The 24,574-nt window shown below is 45.7% G+C and overlaps 1 protein-coding gene and 1 long non-coding RNA gene across 3 annotated transcripts; one reads left to right on the top strand and one right to left on the bottom strand.

Moving 5' to 3' along the window:
* Positions 1 to 26: 26 nt before the first annotated feature.
* On the top strand, positions 27 to 2,311 carry LOC125487806. Its single transcript, XR_007266106.1, has 2 exons — positions 27 to 1,008; positions 1,167 to 2,311. It is a non-coding gene; the product is annotated as an uncharacterized LOC125487806 (long non-coding RNA).
* On the bottom strand, positions 757 to 18,006 carry rangrf (RAN guanine nucleotide release factor). Of its 2 annotated transcripts, none has more exons than XM_048620089.1 (6): positions 17,766 to 18,006; positions 16,093 to 16,201; positions 14,491 to 14,607; positions 13,925 to 14,087; positions 13,286 to 13,380; positions 757 to 8,293 (listed from the first exon to the last, which is right to left on the bottom strand). In XM_048620089.1, the coding sequence occupies exons 2-6, from the start codon at positions 16,173 to 16,175 to the stop codon at positions 8,155 to 8,157; spliced, it is 597 nt and encodes a 198-aa protein (XP_048476046.1). In that variant the 5' UTR covers positions 16,176 to 16,201; positions 17,766 to 18,006; the 3' UTR covers positions 757 to 8,154. The 2 variants fall into 2 exon arrangements, with proteins under 2 accessions (XP_048476046.1, XP_048476047.1); XM_048620090.1 differs by lacking the exon at positions 17,766 to 18,006 and adding an exon at positions 16,294 to 16,408.
* Positions 18,007 to 24,574: the final 6,568 nt, after the last annotated feature.

Genomic DNA, 24,574 nt, shown 5'->3' with positions numbered 1-24,574 from the left:
TGCGCTGACGGAGGAGGGTGGGAGCCGGAAGGAGACTGCGCTGACGGAGGAGGAGGGGGCATCAGAAGGAGATTGCACCGATAGGGTGCGGGGCATGGTTTCAGAGAGACTGCGCTGCTAGATGCGTAGCCCTCAATGGTCTTGAATGGAGGTTTGTTGTCCTTAATTGAAGCTCCCACCCACTTCCAACAGTGCTCTCCCCTACCCCTTCACATCCTCTCAAAATATCCTGACAGCATTACAGGTGTTCTTATAGCAGCAGTTCAATAAGACAGCTCACCACCAGCTTCTTCAGGCCAACTAGGGATAGGCAATAAATTCCCCGATCCCCACTCATCTACTTTGGCTCCTGCTTGAGCAATATTGCGACTTAAAAATTCTCATCCCTTGTTTTCAAATCCCTCCGTCACCTCTCCTCCTCCTTTCTCTTAGATTCCAATTCTCCAATATATCGGCACTCTTCAAATTATGGCCTTTTTGAGAACTTCCATCAATAGGTGTTGGGACTGTCCATGATAGAACAGCATAAAATGGCCAACGAAAGCCCCAACAAGCTTTGCAGTACATGTTTAACAGAAATTATAAAGTGTGGGATGCGCTTGCTTAAAGTAGTCTCAGCACATGTAACACTGACTGCCCGTTTTCTCACTAAGATTGGATATGCGACATTCTTTGCCCATTAAAAACGTTTCCCACCAGTCGTTTCTCTTAAAATTTCTCTAATCAATCAGTTATAATACGACAAGTAGGTTTCAATTAAGGTTCTTCAAGATAATCCTAGATGTATTTTCCAAAATATAAAATCACCAAAAACATTAGAAAGAAAGGTTTAAAAAAACTAATTACAAGGGGCCTCCCTTATCTCATAGCAAGGACAGCGGCTAGAAGAATAACCAAACACAGATGTCATAGTTGAGAGATAAAAGGTTACTGTAATCATAGAGATGTCAACTCCTCACACACCAAAAGGGCCCAATCAGATCACAGCAATTAGCAATTACTAACAGAGTCAACACAGTGTGGAGCTGGAGGAATACAGCAGGCCAGGCAGCATCAGAGGAGCAGGAAAGTTGACGTTTTGGGTCGGGACCCTGAGGAAGGGTCCCGACACAAAACATCAGCTTTCCCACTCCTCTGATGCTGCCTGGCCTGCTGTGTTCATCCAGCTCTACACCTTGTTATCTCAGACTCCAGCATTGGCAGTTCTTACTATCTCTGAGTGAGAACTAACATAGAGTGATATACCAAAAGCCCAATCACAGTTGGACAACCTAGCACTAATTAACCAATAGCATATAGCGGGAGGGAGTATGTGCCACCATGTTAAAGTTAGAAGAAAATGTATAAAAGGCAATTTACTTGTATTTGAAATTAGAGCGTCATTGACTTTTCTTCCGATCTGAACCGAAGATTAAGGGGGTAATTGGACTCTCACATCAAGGCCAGATTCAGGATGATCTTTGGCCTCTGCCTGCATTGGATTGGCAGATGCTTGAATAAATTACCACGTGCGTGAACTCCTAAAATTTATTACCCATTGAAAGGTCGCTCCTACAACATGGAATTCAGGGCTATCTAAAGGGCTGTGTTAGTCTGTGCTGGAGCCAGGGAGAAGGGGTTCAGAGAAGCACCACCCACACATACACCAAGACGATGTCAGTGAATCAGTCGGTGACTTTATCACTTGCAATGAGTCAGACATTCTGAATTAAACTGCATCTGGAGTTGTGTGTGTGTCGTTTGGGTATTCTTAACTCAGGACTGATATTATTGCCTTAGAGGGAGTGCAATGAAAATTCACCAGACTTGTTCCTGGAATGGTGGGATTATTTTATGAAGACAGATTGGGCAAACTGAGCCTGGATTCTCTACATTTTTGAAGAATGAAGCATGATTTCATCAAAAGCCACAACATACTTAAAAGGGATAACAGGGTAGGAGGTTTCCCCTCATTGGGATATTTAGAACTAAGAGCACCATTTAAAAACAAGGGGGATGACAGTTAGGTTTGAAATGAGAAGAAATTTTATTTATGCAGAGGGTTGTGCCCCTTAGGAATTCTCTACCACAGAGGGCCGGGAAGCTCAATCTTTGAGTATATTAAGATAGAGATTGATAGATTTCTTATTCCCAATGGTGGACAGGGTCATGTGGATCAGGTGAATACAAAGGATCGAAGTGATTGATTAGTCATGACCATATTGAATGGCTGAGCAGGTTCAATGGGCTGAATAGTCAACTCCTGTTCCTGTGTTGTGCGATGCAAACTGAAACCTGGTGTTAAGGAATAAATTAAAACTGGTCTCCAAAATGTGTGATTCATTTTTCTGTCATTATTAAAATTGTCAGGAGTCCATTGCCATATTGCTCTTTTAACTGGATGGTTGGCAAAAGCTATCAAAAACAATTTGTTCAACTTTCTACAAATGAATGTATTCTTCAACAAATAAACAACAACTTTTTTTCTCTTTTAACATCATCATCCAATTGGGGAGTGAGAGACCAGGATCTGGGCTTAAGCTAAGCTCACCGGGATGCTCTCTTTTACCCGTAGTCATCACTTCCAACTTGTATTTGTTACATACAACAAATTCAGGAAGTTTATCCCTGGTTGTGAAACAGAAAGCCGTGTGGGAATTCAATGCTCAGCAGAAAGGCAGCAGGAGCAGTTGGGCTGCCATAGCAACCACCTTTAAAGGCATTAAGGTCAGAGCCCGGAGTTAAATTGCACATTTCATAACCTGCATCATTAACCTGCCCTGATACACTTACAGGAGGTTTACTCCTCTTAAAATTCTGCACTGTGACCAGTCGGTTTGATTCCCCCATACCCTAATTCTTGCACCTCTTTTACAATACTCCCAACCCACAAAGTACATTTTTTTAAAACAAAAATCATCTTCCAATTGAACCGTATCTTAACTTCATCCTCTTGGCTCTGCATCCCTTTATTTCCTCATTTACCAATAAGTACTCAACGTGGGACTTAAAATTATTCCCTTACGTCAGCATTTCCTGTGTTTTGGGAGGGGATGGTCTTGAGGTGGGGGAAGATGGGACGGTCTTCTGGGGGGGGGGGGGAGGAGCATGTCCAATGTTTGACCTCCTTGCGCAAAAAAAAACTTGCCAAATTCTCTCCCCTCCACCTGCAGCCCCAGATCGATTGGCAGGGTTGGGGGGTGGGGGGAGGCTGGTCCCTTAGAACAAGTTGGTGTGGCTCTGAACAGATCAGGAGCAGAGAGCACCAGGTCTCCAAGGCTGTGCGGTTTTGTGTGTTGTTGAGGTGATGTGACTGGTGATGGCAACCTGCAACTACTGGAGTGTCACAGGATTCAGTGCTGGAGTTACCATCATTCACAACATATATTTATTTCCTGGGTGAGGAAGTGAATATACGACTGGCAAATAAAAGTAGGTGGGAGCCAAGTGATGATGATGATACAAGGTGTCTGCAACGACCTTTGGACAGGTTAAATTAGTGGGCAGAAACTTGACACATGAAATATAATGTGGGAGGAAAAGTGAGGTTATGCACTTTGGCAGAAAGAATGGAGAAGCTGAATTTTTTTTTAAATGACTGCAGAAAACTACAGCAGAGGGGACTTGGAGTCCTCTTCCATGAATCTCAAAAAGCCAGCATCCAAGTTCAGTGGATAATGGGAAGACAAATGAAATGTTAGCCTTTATTTCAAAGTCAACAGAGCATGAAAGTAGGGAAGTTTTGCTAAAACCGTACACAGCACGAGTCAGAGCACAGCTGGAATACTGTGAATAATTTTGGGCACTTTATCCAAGGAAATATACACTGGCATTGGAGACGGTCCAGAAAAGGTTCACTAGGTTGATCCTGGGTATGAAGGATATGTCTTGGGAGAAGGGGTTGAGTAGATTGGGCCTGTAGTCAGTGGAGTTTAGAAGAATGAGAAGGGATCTTATTGACACGTACAAGATTCTTAAGGGACTTGAGGGGGTAGATGTGGAAAGGCTGTTTCCCTCTGTGGCAGAGTTCAGGACCAGAAGGCATCATCTCACCAGGGTAAGGGGTAGGATATTAAAGACAGAGATGAGGAGGAATTTCTTCTCTTAGAGGGCAGAGAATCTGTAAAATTCTTCACTGCTGAGGGCTGTTGAGGCTGGATCATTCAGTATATTCAAAGCTGAGACAGATTTTTAATCAGTCGGGGAATCAAGGGTTATGGGGAAATGGCAGGAAAGAGGAGTTGAGGATTACCAGATCAGCCATGATTTCACTGAATGACATTGCGAGGGTGTGAAAGGCTCTATCTAAATTCAGGCTCTGTATCTGAAGTACACAGTGCATCAAGTCACTTTTGAAAACGCAGGTACTCTTTCAATAAAAGTGGGAACGATGTGCCACCATATCCGCATCTGTTCTACATTTTAAAAAATTCTTTCATGGGAGAGGAGTACATTGGACAGAACCGACTCGCTGGGCTGAATGGCCTACTCTGTCTGATATCTTATGGTCTACTGATGTGAAACAGAAGCTGCTCCAAGAAGACCATAAAGAAGACGATAGTGTTGTGACGTCAGTGGACTAGGCATCCAAGGGCTGGGACTAACGCTCTGTGGACACGGGTTCAAATCCCCTGGATTTAAACTCAGTGAATAAATCTAGAATTGGTGATGGTGACCATGAAACTATCATTAACTGTTGTAAAAACCCAACTGGTTCACTTATGTACTTCAGGGAAGGAAGTCTGCCGTCGTTAACTGGTCTGGGCCTACACTAAACTCTAGACCCACAACTGCCCTCCGAAATGGCCGGGCACTTGGTTCAAGGAGAATTAGGGACTGACAGTAAGTGCTGGCCTTGTACTCAACTCCCATGAAAGAACTTTTTAAATGCAGCACAGGTGCTGATGTGCTGGCACTTTTATTGAAGGAATACCCTCAATTTCACAAGTGACTGGTTGCTCTGTGCACTTCAGGTACAGAGCTTGCAGTTAGATAGAGCCTTTCACGTCCTCGCAATGCCCGACAGACCCCAGACAACCAATCAATTACTTCTGAAATGCAATCACTTCCACTGCTCTACAGGCAGACACAGCACAGCAAGATCCCACAAACAGCACTGGGATAATGTGACCAGTTGGTCAGCTCCGTTTGGGGGTGGAGGGAAGTTGGGACTCTGCCTTTTTTGGAGACGGTGGCTTTGGACGTGCGTGTTTTTTTTTCTAAAACATCCCTCCTGTCCCCAGATGGCATACCTCCCAGCCCTCCTGCAATGCAGAGGGAGTGTTGGCATAGAGGCTCAAGCCTCCTTAGAAAGGGGACTTGAACCCACAACCTTCAGCCCCCGCGACGCATTCATGACCCACCAAGACTTAAATGACATCTAAACAATTCAGGTAGGAAGAAGGGAAAACAACAATTTGGGAGGTACATTTTCCAATGAGAGGCCTCTGCCTGCTTTTGGAATAACAGGAAACATGGTGGAAATTTCCCTCTCTCACACGGTCACGGAAACTAGTTTCACACCCTCTTCCAGCACCACAGATTAAAAATACAACTGACAATGCAGAGTGGGGAGGGACCTTTCATTGGAACAGGAGGAAGTCATTCAGTACCTACCAGCTGCCCCGGTATCTAATGCCACCATGGCTGCTCTACGGTTTAACACCATCTCTGGTCAGTGAAGTAACAAATCATTTTAATTGCCAGGTGCTCTGAAATAGCTTATTAAGTTATTAACACACATAACCCATGAAGGAAAAGTATATACTACATTTCAAATAACTCAGGCCTTTACAACAACCCACCGAAGAATCCAGATTTGAAACAGAAATATGAAATTTCAAACCATTCAGCCATCCAGCTAAAACTCACTAGGTAGCAGAGACATCAGTGTCTAGAAACTGCCCATACACAGTTCACTTCATGAGAGCTGGGCTGATTTCAGGCTGCCTAATTTTGACAGGTCATCAAACTACAGCCTGCTTTCATCCAGCCAACTGGCCACCACTGGGAGATATGAAACATCCCATGGCCCTTACTTCCAAGAAAAGCCAGGGAATCCTCCCCCAGGTGTCCTGGTTATTATCTCACAGCCAGTGGATTATCCAGTCACAAAACACACTGCTGATTGTGAGAGCTTCCTGTGTGTAATTTGGCTGCTGTGTTTCCTGCATCTGTGACTACACTTTAGACGAACTATGCCATTGGTTGTACATTGCGTCAGAGCCATCTGAGCTGGTGAAAGTCACTATATAAATGAATATTTCACTGACATCCAGCTCCTGGAGATTCCTTCTGTGATCAGGCTGATGGTTGTAGCTGCATCACCAAGTTCCACTGCGCACACAGCCAGTAGTTTACTCCTGGGCAGGTTAGGTGAATAACAGGAGCTGTGGTCTGGCACATTCGGGATAGCCATTAATTTCACCCAGTGTGGCACTGAGCTAATGAGGTCCTAGCACGTCAGCGCCACAAAAGGAAGATGGCGATCACACCCACGAGATATCCAGCTGTCAGCTGGTAGAATGGTTGCTGGGAGAAAGGGCTGGATTGAGATGGTTGGCGAAGCATTCCAGTGCGGAAGAGGCACCCCCCTCCACACTGTCTCTCTACGCATGCGCACACACACACACACACACACACACAGAGACATACAGACACACACAACCCAATTAACAGCCCAGTTTGGGAGGGTATCTAGATGGAACACAACTTTCAGAACAGCTTGAGATGGACAGGCTCCTGGGTGAGGGCACAGCTGCCAGTGATGGTGATTCTCCCCATTAACAAAGAGCCTGCCAGCAAGACACAGCCACACAAGTGGTGGACGGACAAGGAACGAGAAGGCAGCCACAGCATGAGCAAGGGCACAGGGAGAAGGAGAAAGGAGCAACAGGGTGGGGGTATTGAAGTGATTGGGAAACTGCCAGGATTTGGCCAGGGGGTGGCAAGTGGTTAGCACTGCTGCCTCACAGTGCCAGGGACCTGGGTTCGATTCCACCCTCGGGTGACTGTCTGTGTGGGATTTGCACATACTCCCTGTGTCTGCATGGGTTTCCTCCGGTTTCCTCCCACAGTCCAAAGATGTGCAGGCTAGGTGGATTAGCCATGCTAAATTGCCCATTGTGCCCAGGGATGTTTAGGTTAGGTGGGTTAGACATGGGAAATGCAGGGGTAGGGGAATGAATCTGGGTAGGATGCTGTTCGGAGGGGCGGGTTGGGCTGAATGGCCTGTTTCCACACTGTAGGGATTCTATTATTCTATGATTTGTAAAAACACTAGCCTACAGGGACGGTTGGAGCAGGGTGGAATCAGAACCCTTACTGTTTACAAAAACAGAAGTTGCTGGAAAAGCCCAGCAGGTCTGGCAGCATCCCTAAAGCGAATTCAGAATTAACGTTTCAGGTCCAGTGACCCTTCCTTAGATGGGTCCCTTCCCCCTTTCTGTTTACCTTGGACAATTAAAATTGGACAAGGGAAGTATTACTAAGGGATTAAACAGAGTGAAATATTTTAATGCAGGTAGACAGCCTTGCAAACATGGCTTCACACTTCACTGCCCTAATTATGTTTTTATAACAATATTACAAAATTTCATGGAATTTAGAAGATTAAAGGGTGGCTTAATCAAAGTTTTTAAAGATATTGAAGGAAGCAAGTATAGTGGAGAGAGACAGAAATTGCTTTGAGTGGTTGGAAAATCCAAGATTCTAAGGCAGAGAATGAAAATGAAGACCTTTCAGGAGTGTCAGAAGCAATCACTTTGACCAAGTGAAGGTCATGGAAATTTGGAACTCTCCTCCACAAACATCATTGATGCATGATCAATTGTTGATTTTAAATCTGAGATTTTCCTTTTGATGACCAAAGGTAGAAAGGAATATCCGGCAAAGGTATGAGGAGTTAGATCACAGATCAGCCATGAATTTCAATGAATGGTGGAACAGGCTCAAGGGGCTGAATGGTCTCCTCTTATTCCTACGCAAGTCTGTATTATCTAGCAGCATGGATACCTCATCCTTGTTCAACGAAAGCTCCCTTCCATGATTGCAAAATCCACCTGTGTACTCGTCCACAATAGCGTTTGTCACAGTCTGGGCGCCGTGCACAAGCGGAAGAAGACCGAGACTCTCACCGTCTCCACAGTGCAATGTCTGACCACAAAGCACAGGTGTTCAGGAGAAGATGGTCGGATCCAGGAGCTGGAAGGACTGCACGGTGGCGCGGAACTGCTCCAGGGTCCAGTGTGGCGCAGCACTGGCAGACGTCCCTCCTGACTGCACAGAGCTCCCACCCACACTGCTGCTAAAAGGACTAGTGTTGGGACAGAGAAAAAGGGAAAAAAAAAAGAGAGCCACAGTTAAAGAAAATAACTGTCCCAAGAATTGCCACAAACACCCAAGAGCTTGGACACATCAGGATAGCTTTAAAACTTTAGAATATAGCAACATCTGAATTAGGAAAAGGCCATTCAGCCCCTTAGGCTTGCCCTGCCATTCAATGAGATCATGGTCAATCTCACATGGCCACAATTCCACCTTCCAGGCGGGAAAACACACTGACACTTCATCGGAGGCTGCACTGATGATGTTACCCAGCAGGGTAATGAAATGTCTGCGGAACAACGAACCAGCTCAGTGAGCCAACCAACCTGAGCTACAAATCTACTCCAAAACCTTAGACTCCACCTTCCTTTCTGCCATGAAAGGCAAATCATACTTAACTTGTAGAATAGATAAGGGCGAACCAGTGGATTTGGATTTTCAGAAGCATTTTGATAATGTCCTTCATACGGTTTTCGTGGGAAAAGTTAAAGTACACACAATAAGGGGTAATATATTGGCACAGACTGTTGGAATAAATCGATCTTTTTTCTGAGTGGTAGGCAGTATCTGGTAGGGTCCTGCAGGGGTCAGTGCTTGGGCCCCAGTTACACATGATATATATGAATGACCTGGAAAGAACCAAATGCAACATTCCCAAGTTTGATGACAACACAAAACTAGTTGGGACTGTGAATTGTGAACAGAATTTAAAGAGGCTCAAACTGACGCAGACAAGACCAGCAAATGGGGGAACACGTGGCAGATGCAATACAATGCAGCTAAATGTGAAGTTATACACTTTGGTGTGAAAAATAGAAAAGAATATTATTTAAGTGGTGATATATTGGGAAACGTGACTGTACAAAGGGTGTTCTTGTACATCAGTCAATGAAAGTACAGATACAACAAGTAATGAAAAAGGCAAATGGTATCTTGGCCATTATTGCAAGGAGATTGGAGTTCAGAAATACGGACGCCTTATTGGAGCCATACAGAGCCTTGGTGAGACCTCACTTGGCGTATTGTGTACAGTTTTGGTCTCCCTACCTAAGGGAGGTTATTCTTGCCAGAGAAGGAGGGCAGTGAATACTCACTAAGCTGATACTGGGGATGGCACGACTGTCCTACAAGGAGAGACCGGTTCAGCTGGGCCTGTATTTTCTAGAGTTTAGAAGAATGAGAAAGGGGATCCAATTAAAATGTATACATTTCTAACAGCTTTGAAGGGATGATGCAGTGAGGATGTCTCCCATGGTTGGGGAGTCTAGAACCAGGGGACATTGTCTCAGGATTCAGGATAGATCATTCAGGACTGAGATGAAGAAACATTTCTTCACTCAAAGGGTGACGAAGCTGTGGAATTCTCTACCATGAAAGGCAGTGTAGGTCAAGTCACTGAATATATTCAAGAAAGAAACAGATACATTTTTAGATTTCAATTGCATCAAAGGATTAGAGAGTGCAGTAACATGATCTTGAGATAGAGGATAAACCATGACCACATTTAATGGTGGAGCAGGGTTGGAAGGTCGAATGGTCTACCCCTGGTTTCTAAATCCCTCCATATCCTTTGATTCACTCATTGATCAACAACCTGCCTAACCCGGCCATGAATATACTCAATGACCCAAACTCCATTGTTCTCTGAGGCGGTGGGGTTGTGGGGGGCGGGGGGGAAGAAAAATTCCAAATACTAATGACAAAAGAGTCTAGAGGGGTAATTTTTTCACACAGAGGGAGGGGGAGGGTATGGAACAGGTTGCCAGAGCTAGTAGTGGTAGCAAGTACAACAGTGTCATTTAAGAAACATTTAGACAGGTACATGGATGAGATAGGTATGGAGAGATAGGAATCAAACGCGGGTAAATGGGACTACTTCAATTGTGAAAATTAGACAGTATGGGCAAGTTGGGCCGACTGGCCTGTTTCCATGCTGTAGTCTTCTATGACTCAATGACCTTTTGAAAGAATAAATTCCTGTTCACCACCCACTGCAGCACACCTCCCCACCCCACCCCACCCCCATCTTAAATGGGAGATGCCTTATTTTTAAACTGCGTCCTCCAGCTCCATTCTCTCCCACCAGGGACAACATCCTTTCAGCACCCACCCTGCCCATGTCAGAATCTTATGTTTCAACAGGATCACCTCTCATTCTTCTAAGCTCCAACCGGTACAGTCCCAAGCTGTTCAACCTTTCCTCATGGAGTTGGCACAACCAAATGTACTGGGCTCTCAGCTATTCCACATCCATTTTGTGCATGGGAAGATCCCAAATACAGCACTTAGCCAAATGGTCAGTTTGTCTGCTTTTTGGTGAAAGGAAGGTTGTCGGGCGAGAACCTGGAACAGATTCCAACTCCATCCTCCCCAACTTCCCCTTCTTCAAGTAGACTACTGGGATCTTCCAATTCTGCCTGAAGGGCCGGACTATATTTTTGTGTGATATTGGTGCAATTTCAGACCTGACGTGCGGTGAGTGGAGAAGGTGTTCAGGCAGAAGTGCTGATTTTGGAATTCTGGCTCTTAAAGTTATCCTCTTCTGGGAGGACTTCCTTCACCTCATATCTCTAAGTTTTAGATTAAATCAAAAAGAGAAGGATCACTTGATTAATCATTAGCTCCATTAATATTATATCTGGTGACCTCTGGAATGAGGACAGATAAAATTAAATGAAAACTGTTCTTTTTTTCCATGTAATTTCCTCCAATCTGAAGAATGGTATCTTGGACAAGGCAGGGAAAAAGCCACAAGTCTTATACGAGAAGGAGTAACAGGAGAAATGAGAGTTTCTTTAAGCTCCAAGAGGGGACACCCAAAGCAGATCTTAAAGGAGTTTTATAAAACAGTTGAGGGAATGCAGTAGGACCGGATTTTTATTTTTAAATTAAGTTCAGCAATGGAATAAGGAGTTAGTGGATTCAGACTGCTTGAAGAGTGAGTTTCGGACAGAGATAAGGAAATTCTTCACGCAAAGAATGATCAAAGTGTTGAACTAAGGTTACAAGTGTTTGTGTAAGTCAAAACCCTGAAATAACTTCAGAAACAAGTAAATAAAACTAGTGTTTCGATGGAGGGCTTCTGAAGCACTCTGGTTGGGAGGAGAGACCAAAGCACCTTCCTTCCCTGTAATTGGTGAAGTCACGGAAATGACATAAGAAGCAGAGGGGAGATAGTGTGTGGCTTGAACAGAAGCTGAGAGTTTGATGCATAAAATTGAACATTAATCTCTTTAGCAAAACATAAATTTGTTTGTATTTAATATTCAATAGTTGTTTAAATTCAGATCTACATACGGGTATATAGATTATTTGTGTGGAACAGTTGTAGGAACTTGGTATGTGACTGAGGTATTAAATGAACACTTCACATCTGTCTTTACCAAGCTGCCCAGACTACAATGGACAAGAAGAGGAAATTCAGACACTGGAAGAGTGAGATTAGATACACTGTTATATAAAGTTGACAAGGGACCAGATGAGATGCACTCAATATTAAGGAACTGAGAAAGGAAAAGAAGTGCAACCGTAATCTCTCAGTCTTCTCTAGACTCAGGGGAGTAGCAGAAGACTGAAGAATCACTAACATTATGCCCTTGTTCAAAAGAAATTGGAAAGATAAGCCCAGAAATTACAGATCAGCCAGTTTCATTTCACCAATGGGGAATCTTTTAGAAACAATAATTCCAGATAGAGTTAATGGTCAAATTGAAAAGCATGAACTAGTTAAGGGGAGTTGACAGGGATTACGGAAGGAAACGAGTGTTTGATTAATTTGCTGGAGTTTTCAGAAGAAGAGGTAACAAAGACGGCTGATGACAGTAACACTATTGGTGTACATGGATTCCCTATGTACGTTTGATATAGCACCACACACCAGACTGGAGGAAAGCTATAGGTCATGGAATAACAGGGACATTAGTAACATGAACAGAAAATTGGCTGAGTGAAAGCAAACAGATAGTAATGGTAACTGGATATTGAGGAGGACGGTCTGTGATGTAGTACTCCAGAGGTGGGCATTGGAGCATTTGCTTTCCTGAAATGTATTAATGATCTCAATCATGGTGTGCTGGAGACAACTTTAAAGTTTTGGATGATACAAATCTTGTAGTGAGGTGTGAGGTGATACATTTTGGTTGGAAGAATACTGAAAGGGTATTATTCTATACAGGGTGCAGAGCAGAGCGAGCCAGGTTTAAATTTGCATTATTAAAGGTGACAAGACAGGTGGAGAAAGCTTTATTAATAGGAGCATGGAGCACAACAAATAAGAGGTGATGCTGAACAAGACACATGGAGACCTCAGCTGCAGCATTGTGTACTGTTTGTGGGTGCCGCATCATAGGAATGATGTGAATGCGTTGGAGAGAGCGCGAGTGCACGAGACAGACCGAGAGAGAGAGAGAGAGAGAGACAGGTTTACAAGAATAGATCCAGGAATGCGGCACTTCTTTGACAGACAGGTATGATTGGAGAATTTGGGACTTTGCTCCTTGGCCAGAAGGAGTCCAAGAGGAGAGCTGATTGAGGTTTTCAAAATCGTGAGGGGTGTGTGGAGCAACTAGGGGGAAACTATTCCTGCACGTAAAAGAATTGCGAACACAAGGGCCCAGCACCACCAGAAACTACTCGAGGCAGATTCAGCAGAGGTATTTAAGAGGGCATTAGATGATCATTTCAATGGAAACAACGTACAGGGTCATGGAAAAAGGGAGGGAGCACTAAGTCACGATGCATATTCAGAGAGCAGAATGGCCTCCTTCTGCACTGCAATACATCTGCCAGTCTGAGAACTTTTTAAAAGCTTCGGCATGGTGTACTAATCTCAAAAGAGCAGCAGAAGCAGGTACAATAGGAACTTTTGAAAGAAGAAGAAATACAGGTACTTGAAAAAGAAACTTTTGCAGGTTTCTGGGCAAAAAAAAATTCCATTACTTCCTCAGTCTTTCTCATTCCAAGCTAGTTAGTGATCAAGTACCTGATTATTGTCGGATCATTAAATGTGATGAGGATATCAGTGGAGTACTGTGGGAGTCTGAACAGTGCCAGGTGAATTGTCACAGTATTTCTAGCCTGTAACAAAAAATGGACAAAAGTAGAATAAGATAAAACAGACAAATCACATTGTTCACACACTAGGCTGATGATCTCTGCAGCTGCAACTGTTAGCTGTACTTACTGATTTCAGTGTTACAATGCTCTCCCAATCTCAGAGATCATCCCAAACTCTGCTGTCCCACATGCTAACCTAATCAAGTCCCACTGACCCCCCTATTCATACATTGACCTATACTCCCCTTCGGCAAAGTCTGTTCAAGAACGTTCATCCTCATCTTTCAATCCCTGGTTGCCACCCCATCTCCTACAACCTTCACCTGATTGGTGCAATCTCCGACCCCACACTCTCTGACCTCCTTCAATCACAGTTTTTTGCACTTACACAGTTTTAATGACTCTACCTTTTGCAGCCGGATGTTCAGCTGCCTGCACACCCACTGCAACCCCCGCCACAGCAACTCCCTTTTAAACTTCCCTCTTTGTCTGAACACTTAGTTACCCATCTCTAATATCTCCTGCTGGCGCACGGACCTTGGCGGACTGTCCACCGGCCACAGACCTGCTCATTGAATTTAGCCACCTGCTGCCTCCCGGAGAGGAGCCAGGCGCTGCTGGGATCTTGTAGTGTAATCTGGTCACTGCTGACAGGCTCCACACTCAGAATCTTTGTGCTGTCCATGACGGTCGCATCATTACTGTTTGCAATGTCAGCAAAATGGTACCTGACAACACAAAGTAGCACTGAATCTCAAGCAACAACCTGTATTTGTATAGCTAGTGCAGCAAGGGAGAATCCCAGCCAATCCCATCAAACAAGAGAGAAATCCAACCAATCCCCAATCAAACATGGCAGAATCCCAGCCAATCCTGATTCGGCAAGAGCCATGGACCGTTTGTCTCCCAGCCCATAAGAATTAAAATTGCTTTTTTAAAATAGACGTGTTACAAACCACACCTTTTTTTGGCTATTCCCAGACTGTGGCTCGTGATTGCCCTTTCAATTTTGTTGCTGTTGGTCCCATAGGTTTTCATCCTTCTCCTAGCTCACACTGTGCACAGCTTCCCACTCCCTCCCCCTTCTCTCTGCAGCAGGCTAGTACACATCCTCCTGGTGCAGTCACTAACCTGGCTGCTTCCTGATCAGGAACGTGATTCTGGTGTTCTAACAGCTCGATGATGATGCTCTGGTCCGTATCACTGTGAGCAAATACTTCCTGGTTATCAGGGATTTCACGGATTTCGCTTGAGAAGAGAAAGAGACCAAAATAAAAATGTAACACAATGTGTTCCAGTCAGGATGGTGTGTGGCTTGGTAGCAATGCTCCTATGTATCTGCTACCCTTGTCCTTCTAGATGGAAACGGTCATTGGGTTTGAAATGTACTGTCTACAGAGCTTTGGGTATTGAGTATAAGATTCCTGATTGAAGATGTTAACCTGGTCCAATCAAGGTGCCCTGGCTGACAGATTTAAACAGGAGTCTCAGAGATTGTCAGGACTCTAGGGACTAGCTGTAAGCTGGTTAGTCAGAGTCCATGTACTGTGCATGTATAAATAAAGGGTGACTTGGTGATGGGATACTGGCCTCCATGCAATTATTTCATCATGCCAATTAGTCGGGCTGCTTTGTCCTGGATGATGCCAAACTCTTGAGTGTTGCTGGAGTTGCACCCATCCAGGCAAGTGGAGTGTTAATCTTTACTGGATAACCTCATCACTTCAGGCAATAAAGGTTAACAGTAAATGTTGGCCTTGCCAGGGAAGCCCATGTGTTGTGAATTAATAAATAACAACCAAATAAGTTCCTAATCTTGTTGCTTGCTCATGCTGGAGAGAGTTTGGCCAGTCAGGAGGCAAGTCACATGTCTGAAATTACACAGTCTCTGATTTTCACATGTAACCAAGTGTTAATCCTGTCACAGCAGGTAGATTTCTGGGTGGTGGTGAACCTGTCGCCCAGATACCACCTCTGCCTCTCCATTCTCTGAATGAACATGAGCGGTGAGGGATTGAAGAATCAAAACAAACAGTGGGGTTACCTGTCCTGGTATTCTCTTCATTCGTTCATGAGATGTAAGTGTCACTGGGCAAAGCCAACATTCGTTACCCATCCCCAACTAGCCTCAAACGGAGTAGTTTGCTGTTTTCAGAGGGCAGTTAAGAGTCAACCACATTGTTGTGGGTCTCAAGTCACATGTAGGCCAGATCAGGTAAGGATGTTGGATTTCCTTCCCTAAACAGAATTAGTGAATCAGACTGGGGTTTTACAACAATCAATGGTCACTATTACTGAAACCAGCTTCATATCCCAGATTTATTAGTTGAATTTAAATTCCACCAGCTGCCATGATGGGATCTGAACTTGTGCCCCTAGATCATTAGCTTGGGCCTCTGGATAGCAATGTACCAATTCACCTTCCTCATTCCTCATTCACCCCTACCCAGAATAAAAAGTAAATCCAATGATGCCCATGTAACCACTGTCAATTGTCACAAGTACTCATCTGGTGCACCTAGGGAAGGAAATCTGCACTCCTAACCTGGTCTGGCCTAAACTCTGTGACTCCATAACAATGTGGGTGACTTTTAACCTCTCTCTGGGCAATGTGGGACAGGTTAGAAATGCTTAGTATGAAAAAAGTCTCATTTTCTGATGGCAAAATGCTAACTGACAGGGAATTGCACTGAAGTCAAGATTGTATTTTTTAATCACAAACTTCTTGCTTACCTGACATCAACTGAGTGAGGGGGGATAATCGCTGAAAAGGAGCCTCCAAACAGTAAATGAGGGACATCACTGTTCATCGCCATGTCAACTGGTTTCACACAATATATCACTGAAGAGAGAGACAGCAACAGCACAGGTTTAGATACAGAGTAAAGCTTCTTCTACTTTTTTAAACTGAGAGTAAACGGAAAGTAAAAGTACCTCTGCACTGTTCCTATCAAACGCTCGGAGCACAGTGACAGCATAGGGTTAGATACAGAATAATGCTCTGTCTACTCTCTTGAACTGAAAGTAAGAACCTTCTCCATTCTTTTGAACCAAATATAAATGGAAGATAAAGCCCCCACTCAATACTTTGCCCGTTGAACACTCAGCAGAGTTACAGCACAGGTTAGGTAGAGTTGAAGCCACATGTACTCTTTAAACTAAAAGTAAAGCTTCTTCTACAGGGACAGTTAGATACAGAATAAAGCTTCCTCCACTCTAAAGTAAAACTTTCTTTACACATTTAAACTGAAGGTAACTTCCCCCCACCCCCCCAAACACTCCTCAAAAAGGTACAGCAAGGGGTTCGGTACTGAGTAAATCTTCCTCTAATTTTTAAAACTGAAATTAAAGCTCCCACAACACTGTCCCCATCAAACACTCCCAGGACATGCACAGCATAGAGTTAGATACAGGATAAAGCTTTGTCTACTCTTTTGAACTGAAAGTAAAGCCTCCTCTACTGATTTGAAAAAAAGGTAATGTTCTCTCGACACTGTCCCCCTGGTGTTTGCACTCCATGGACAGGTGCAGCGTGAGGTTACATACAGAATAAAGCTCCCTCTAGTTGTCAATAGCTTTTCCTTGACAACAATTATTACTGGAACACAGTGGGTTCCCACTTGCACTGAGTTGAGGTTGGGACACTGTCATGATTTGCACTGGAGTACTGGGTACAATAGACAGAGAGTCTCAGCAGCTGTGCCTCTCATTGGGATAAAGATCCACCAGAAATGACTCTTCTGGTACACTGTTGGAGTGAAGACCATTGGCATTGACTCTAATCGGGGGGGGGGGTTGCAGGGAGATGCTTGGACAACACTAGCAGGGAGAGCTCCAGGGTCTGGGACTCAGTGGCCGTTCCAGCATTCCACTGGCACTGGGCGCTCCGCTGGCCGTGATCTCCCCCCCGCACTGGCCCTGGGCGCTCTGCTGGCCGTGACCCCTCCCCACTGGCACTGGGCGCTCTGCTGGCCGTGAGCCCCACCCCCTCCGGCGCCGGTGGCCCCCCTGGGCGGTGCCCCCCAGTGGCAGCGGGCGCTCCGCTGGCCCTGACCCCCGCTGGCAGCGGGCGCTCCGCTGGCCGTGACCCCCGCTGGCCGTGACCCCCGCTGGCAGCGGGCGCTCCGCTGGCCCTGAACCCCGCTGGCAGCGGGCGCTCCGCTAGCCCTGACCCCCACTGGCAATCCCACCGCCCCCCCCCAACCCCATGGAAATGCTGGGGGACACCATATGCAGCAGACTCCCGGAATCCTGAGGCCACAGCTGGCACCAATGTTAACCATTGGAGGCCCCGAGCGGGGAATGCAAATCCTCGGAGTTTAGCGAAGGCCGGAGCCGCCTGAGAGAGGACAGAGCCCGGCCCTGTCACTGTAACTGCTCCTGGAGCCGTACTTGATCACCTTTACCTGTTCTCCCACTGCCACCGGGCCTGGGCAGGGAATATCCGAGAGGGGCCGAAAATACTCGCGCGGTCCAGGAATACCCGAGCGGGGCCGGGTATAGCCGAGCGTGGCCCGTAATACCGGAGAGGGACCGGAAAATCCGAGCGGTGACGGAAATACCCGAGCAGTGCCGGCGTTACCCGAGCGGGTCCGAAAATACCCGCGCAGGCCCGAAAACATCCGAGCGGGGCCCGGAAAAATCCGAGCTACGCCGGAAATGACTCCCTTTAACGGGAACTACCCGTGCGAGGATCGGAAATAATGTTGGCGGACCGGAAACAGTCGAAGTACTGGCATCTGGCTATTGATCGCTCCTGTTAATGGAAGACAACAACAACAACAACAGAAATTTGACTTCTTGAGGAAGTAGCAGCTTCTCCCCAGTTTAAGCCTGATAATAGGCTGTTCTCATTGGAAAGGGATGACTGGTGGGTCACCTTGCCTTAGGCAATAATATTGGGGTCATGACCAACAACGTTGACAATACCTGGGGCTTTTGCGACCATTGTTACTGGCTGTGTCAACAGTTAATGTTTGTGCTGAGACCATCATTAATGGCTTCAGGTTAAAACACAGACAGATCCTAAACAAGGCCTCACACCTGAAATGTATTGCTTGACCTGAGATGTCGCCTCTTGTATACATTGATAAAACCTTTAGTTATCTCGGGGAAATCACCTGAAAGAATTTCTGGGATTTGTATGTTAATCAATAGAAACCCGCGTCTCCTTCCTAACTGATTAAAGATTCGACGGGAGGCGGTCAGCAGGCCAATTTTAGAGTTGTTATCTTTCTGCTTATAAATTCTGTGTCGGTATACCCCCTCTTCCACAGTATACCTGAGGAAAGAGCAGAGGTCCAAAAGCTAGTATCTTCAAATGAACCTAAGGGTCCCGATCTGAAACGTCAACTTTCCTGCTCCTCTGATGCTGCCTGGCCTGCTGTGCACCCCCAGCTACACAGTGTGTTATCTCTGACTCCAGCCTCAGCAGTTCTTACTATCTCGGACTATAACCTAGTATTGTGTGATTTTTGACCTGGAACAATGGACAATAGTAGAACAAAGAACAATACAGCACAGGAACAGGCCCTTCGGCCCTCCAAGCCTGCGCCGACACATTTTGCCCTTCCATACTAAAACTGTCTTCATTTACAGGATCCGTATCCCTCTATTCCCTTCCCACTCATATATTCGTCCAGGTGTTTCATTAATGCTGCTATTGTGTCTGCTGAGGTTGTTGGCTTGCCGAGCTGGTTTGTTGTTCCGCAGACGTTTCGTTACCGTGCTGGGTAACATCATGAGTAGATTTGTAGCTCGGGTTGTGGGTGTTGAGGTTGGTTGGCTCGCCAAGCTGGTTTGTTGTTCATCACTGATGATGGTTTGTTGTTCCGCAGACGTTTCGTTACTATGCTGGATAACATCATCAGTGAAGAACAACAAACTAGCTTGGCGAGCCAACCTCAATACCCACAACCCGAGCTACAAATCTACTCCAAAACCTTAGATTGTGTCTGCTTCCACCACATCTCCTGGCAGTGCGTTCCAGGCACTCATCCCCCACATTTGTGTGAAAAACGTGTCCCACACATCTCTTTTAAACGCTTTCCCCTCCTTCGCATCTTGAACCTGTACCCCCTAGTAATTGGCCCTTCCACCCTGGAAAAAAGCCTCATATTTTCCACTCTATCCATGCCATTCACAACCTTATAAACTTTATCAGGTCACCCTTCAACCTCCTGCATTCCAGTGAAAGCAAACCCAGTCTATCCAACCTTTCTTCATAGCTAAAATCCCCCATACCAGGCAACATTCTGGTAAATCTTTTCTGTGCCTGCTCCAAAGCATCCACATCCTTCTGGTAGTGTGGTGACATGACCTTTCCTACTTGCATGACAATCTATAGTACTGGTGATGGGACCTGTATTACTGGTGCTATGAAAAATAATACCAATGCCAACACTTGCACAATGAACTAAGGTACAATTGTTGTGATTTTGTATTATTGACACTTTGAGCAAATTACTCGTGCTGTGACCAGAATTAATGACACTATGAAGAATAATATAGTTGCTGTGACCAGTATTACAGGCACTAGGAACAATAATACTGGTGCTTTGATCAGCCTTACTAGCACCATGAGCAATAATACTGGGTTGTGCCAACATTACTGACACTATGAACAATCATACTGGTGTTGTAACAAGAATAATGAAACTCTGAACTACTGCAGTGATGGTATTACTGTCAGAAGGCCTCTAACAGGAGGATGCAAAATCAGACAAGAGCCCAAGGTGTTAGGGTCAAGGGATTGGCTGACTGGCAGAAGGCAGAGAGTAGGGATAAAGGGGGCTTTTTTAGGATGACAGCGTCCAGCTCATACACCCCCTGTATCTCTGTAACCTCCTCCAGATCCTAACTCTGTAACCTCCTCCAATCTCCATAACCCTCTGAAATCTTTGTACTCCTTTAATTCCACCCACTTGAGCAAACCCAGATTTTCTTTGCACCTAACTGTGCCTTCAGTTATCGGGCCTTGAGCTCTGGAATTTCCTCCCTCAATCTTTCTCTCTTAATCTTTCCTTATCAAAACCTTTGACCAACAATAGTTTGGTGAGTTCGATAGGATCTCCCGGTGTGGCCCAGCATTAGTATTTGTTTTGCAGCACTGCTCTTAAAATACTCAGAAATGTTTTCCTGCATCAAATATGATAAATGCAGGTTGATGTTGTGAAAATCACAGATCTGAGGAAGTTGTAGCAGAGCGGTGTTGACAGCAGATGGAGCTGAAGGTTAAGAGATGATGTTAAGTTGTACTGGGGACAACAAGATGAGCATTTGAACATCAGAGATAACAAAGGTGTAGAGCTGGATGGACACAGCAGGCCAAGCAGCCGCTTCAGTTTCTGAAGAAGGGTCTAGGCCCGAAACGTCAGCTTTCCTGCTCCTCTGATGCTGCTGGGCCTGCTGTGTTCATCCAGCTCTACACCTTGTTATCTCAGATCCTCCAGCATCTGCAGTTCCTACTATCATTTGAACATCACCCTGTTGCCTGCCAAAGCTGAGCCCATACTGGGCATGGGGTCATCATATGGTGCAGGAACCCTGGATGATTATTAGCCCCTCCTGCCCCAACAGCTCCCACCATTATCATCTGCCCCTCTGCTCACAGAAGACTCCAGTTCAGCACAGCAGCAGCAATCTGTAAGACCCATCTCAGCCACAGTGGGGAGCTCTCTATCAATATCAACTGTGGTCCTCAATCAGAGAAGTTGACAGCAGAAAAGGAAGCCATTTGGCCCATTGTGCCTGTGCTGACATTTTGAAAGCACTTTCTCTGTTAGAAAATTCTTCTGCCCTTTCCCACAGACTCTGTTTATTGTTTCTTTGCATTTTCTCTGTATCTTTGAACTTTGCCTCAACCTCTGGAAAACCTCTTTCTCTGTGACTTCCTACAGCCTCTGTACTCCCTAACTCTGTATGCTCTTCCAGCCCCTGCACCTCTCTTTAACTCTGTAACTTCCTCCAGCCCCTATACCCCTCCCTGTCTCTGTACCCTCCTCCAACCCCTACACCCCTCCCTATCTCTGTATCCTCCTCCAGCCCCTACACTCCTCTCTAACTCTGTAACTTCCTCCAGCCCGTACACCCCTCCCTGTCTCTGTACCCTCCTCCAGCTCCTACACCCCTCCCTAGCTCTGTACCGTCCTCCAAGCCCTACATCCCTCCCTATTTCTGGACCCTCTCTAACTCTGTAACTTCCTCCAGCCCCTACACCCCCTCTAATTTTGTAACCTCCTCCAGCCCCTACATCCCTCCCTATCTCTGTAACCTCCTCCAGCCCCTACATGCCTCCCTATCTCTTTACCCTCCTCCAGCCCCTACACCCCTCCCTATCTCTGTACCCTCCTCCAGCCCCTACACCCCTCCCTATCTCTGTAACCTCCTCCAGCCCCTACACCCCTCCCTATCTCTGTAACCTCCTCCAGCCCCTACACCCCTCCCTAACTCTGTACCCTCCTCCAGCTCCTACACCCCTCCCTATCTCTGTAACCTCCTCCAGTTTCTATGCCCCTCCCTATCTCTGTAACCTCCTAAAACCCCTACCCCCCCTCTCAGTCTCTGTAACCTCCTCGAGCCCATAAACATCAGAGACCTCCATACTCCTCTAATTCCAGATACTTGAGCATCTCCTGATTCCCATTGATCTCCTATCAACTTCTATTCATAAAATAAATGTCATTCGTAAACTTTTAAAAAATATATTACATTAGAGTTCAATGTTGATTTTACATAAAGAGCCAAGCAGTTGACTTTTCTTTTGTTACTATGCCTGAGGCTCCAGACTATATTTCTTTTGACAAGTTGTATTTACAACATCCCATCCATCTCAAACATACAGCCTGCGATCTTACAATGAGAGGTTTCCAGCCTCTCAGTATACAATGGCAGGAGAGTCTTAGACTGTGGCCTGTCTGCATTGTGCCTCACCCGAGCTTTCGTGCATCCATAAGCTCATTGTCCTGGTGTTTGGAATGTGCCAGTCTGCAACATTCAATCATAGACAGCACCTTGCACTGAAAGTCCAGCAAAGTGTGCAAGGCTCCCCCCAACCCCAATTCAATGGCAACGTGTGGAGAGTGTAAGACTTTGACCATGTAGGAAGGATTTGACAGGCAGCACCCTTTGCCACCAGTCAAGCTGTGTTTTTGATGTGAGCAAACATGTGATTATCCACTAGGAAAAGCAAGAGGGCAGATTACTTTTCTGTTCTGAAGAAGAGCCATCCCAGTCCTGAAAGTTAATTCTGTTTCTCTCTCCACAGATGCTGCCAAACCTATTGAATTTCTCCAGCGTTCTTTGTGTGTGTTTCAATTTTCTAGCATCTGCAGTATTTTGCCTTCATTCAGGCAGATTATTATCTAAATGGGTGGCACAGTGGCTCAGTGGTTAACACTGTTGCCTCATGGCGCCAGGGACCCGGGTTCAGTTCCACCCTCGGGCGACTGTCTGTATGGAGTTTGCACATTCTCCCCGTGTCTGCGTGGGTTTCCTCCAGGTGCTCTGATTTCCTCCCACAGTCCAAAGATATGCAGGCTAGGTGGATTGGCCATGCCACATTGCCAGTAGTGTTCAGGGATGTGTAGATTGGGTGGGTTTTAGGGGGATGGTCTGGGTGGAATGCTCCAAGTGGACTTGTTGGGTGGAAGGGCCTGTTTCCACACTGTAGGGATTCTATGATTCTATAAATGATGATAGATTGGGAAAGGAGGAGGTGAAATGAGACCGAGGATTCCTTGTACACCAGTCGCTGAAAGTAAGCATGCAGGTGCAGCGGGTGGTGAAGAAGGCAGATAGTATGTTAGCCCTCATAGCAAGAGGATTTTGAGTACAGCAGCAAGTGATGTTTTACTGCAATTGTACAGGGCCTCAGTGAAACTGCACTTGGACTTTAGTGTGCAGTTTCAGTCTCTTTATCTGAGGAAGGATGTTCTGGCTATTGAGGGAGCGCATTGAAGGTTTACCAGGCTGCTTCCTGGATGACAGGACTGACGTTACAATGAGAGACTGGATCAGTTAGGAGTAAATTCATTGGAGTTTGGTAAAATGGTGGGAGATATAGAGGGAGTGGATTTCATAGAAATCTATAAAATTCTGACAAGACTAGACAGGGTAAGCACAGGAAGGATGTTCCCAATGACCGGGGAGTCCAGAGCCTGGGGTCACAGTCTAATGATACAGGGTAGGCTGTTTAGGAGTGAAATGAAGAGAAATGTCTTCACAAAGATAGTGGTGACCCCTTGGAATTCTGTGCCACAGAAAGTGGTCATAGAGTCACACAGTACAAAAACAGCCCCTTCAATTAAGGCCAAAACATTGAATAATTTCGAGGAGGAGTTAGATAGAGTTCTTTGGGCTAAAGGTGGGGGGGGGGGAAAGTGGGAATAGTATGCTGAGTTGGATGATCAGCCATGAGCTGGTTCAGACGTCCTACCCCTTTTGTCTCTGTTCCTATGTTAAAAGATTAGACAGGAGGCTGGAAGGGCTGAATGGCCTACTCATGCCAACATTTTCGAAGCCTCTGTGTCTCGGTGCTTGTGTGAACATGGGAACTTCTGCCAAATGACTTTGACAGTCAGCTCAGGTGGACCCTGTCTATTTTCCTACAGGACCTCAAGGACATTACACCCACTTGCTGGTTGAAGATGCTTCTCTGAATAAACCATCTGGGGAAGGAGAGCTGGTACAGTGTAGGTCAACAGTCTGGAGCATGCTGCAGCAATGTAGCCAGACCCATCCTTCACCACCCAGGAGCACAGGGGAACCCTCGAACGTGGTGACCGTTGGCATTCGTAAATCAAGGGTGTGTGCACAGCTTGTTGCAGCTGCGCACAAAGGTGGCCCTCAGGATGTTTCATCACTTTCGTCTCCCTTTCATCTTGTAGTTTGCACATCGTGTCCCTGCAAACACTGTCTATCTCTGACCTCATTGCGTTGTGGAAGATAACTCAACACAAGAGTATGGAACAGGCCAGACCGGCAACACCGACAGAATCTCATATCTGATAGCCATGGCAGCTCTGTTTCCAAATACCTGGGCACTGAGGCCACCTCTTTGACCAATCTTTAGACCTTAAAGGTCTTTTAGATCATTTCCAATGTCTCCTCAAGGAATTGGGTGTGAGATAACACAGTGTGGAGCTGGAGGAACACAGCAGGCCAGACAGCATCAGAGGAGCAGGAAAGCAAAGGAAAGTTGAAGAAGGGTCCTGAC

The sequence above is a fragment of the Rhincodon typus genome, chromosome 45, assembly GCF_021869965.1.
Source record: "Rhincodon typus isolate 14 chromosome 45, sRhiTyp1.1, whole genome shotgun sequence".
In the NCBI taxonomy this organism is placed as follows: domain Eukaryota; kingdom Metazoa; phylum Chordata; class Chondrichthyes; order Orectolobiformes; family Rhincodontidae; genus Rhincodon; species Rhincodon typus.
Note: the sequence above shows the minus strand (reverse complement) of the source record. Positions and strands in the feature narration are given on the sequence as shown.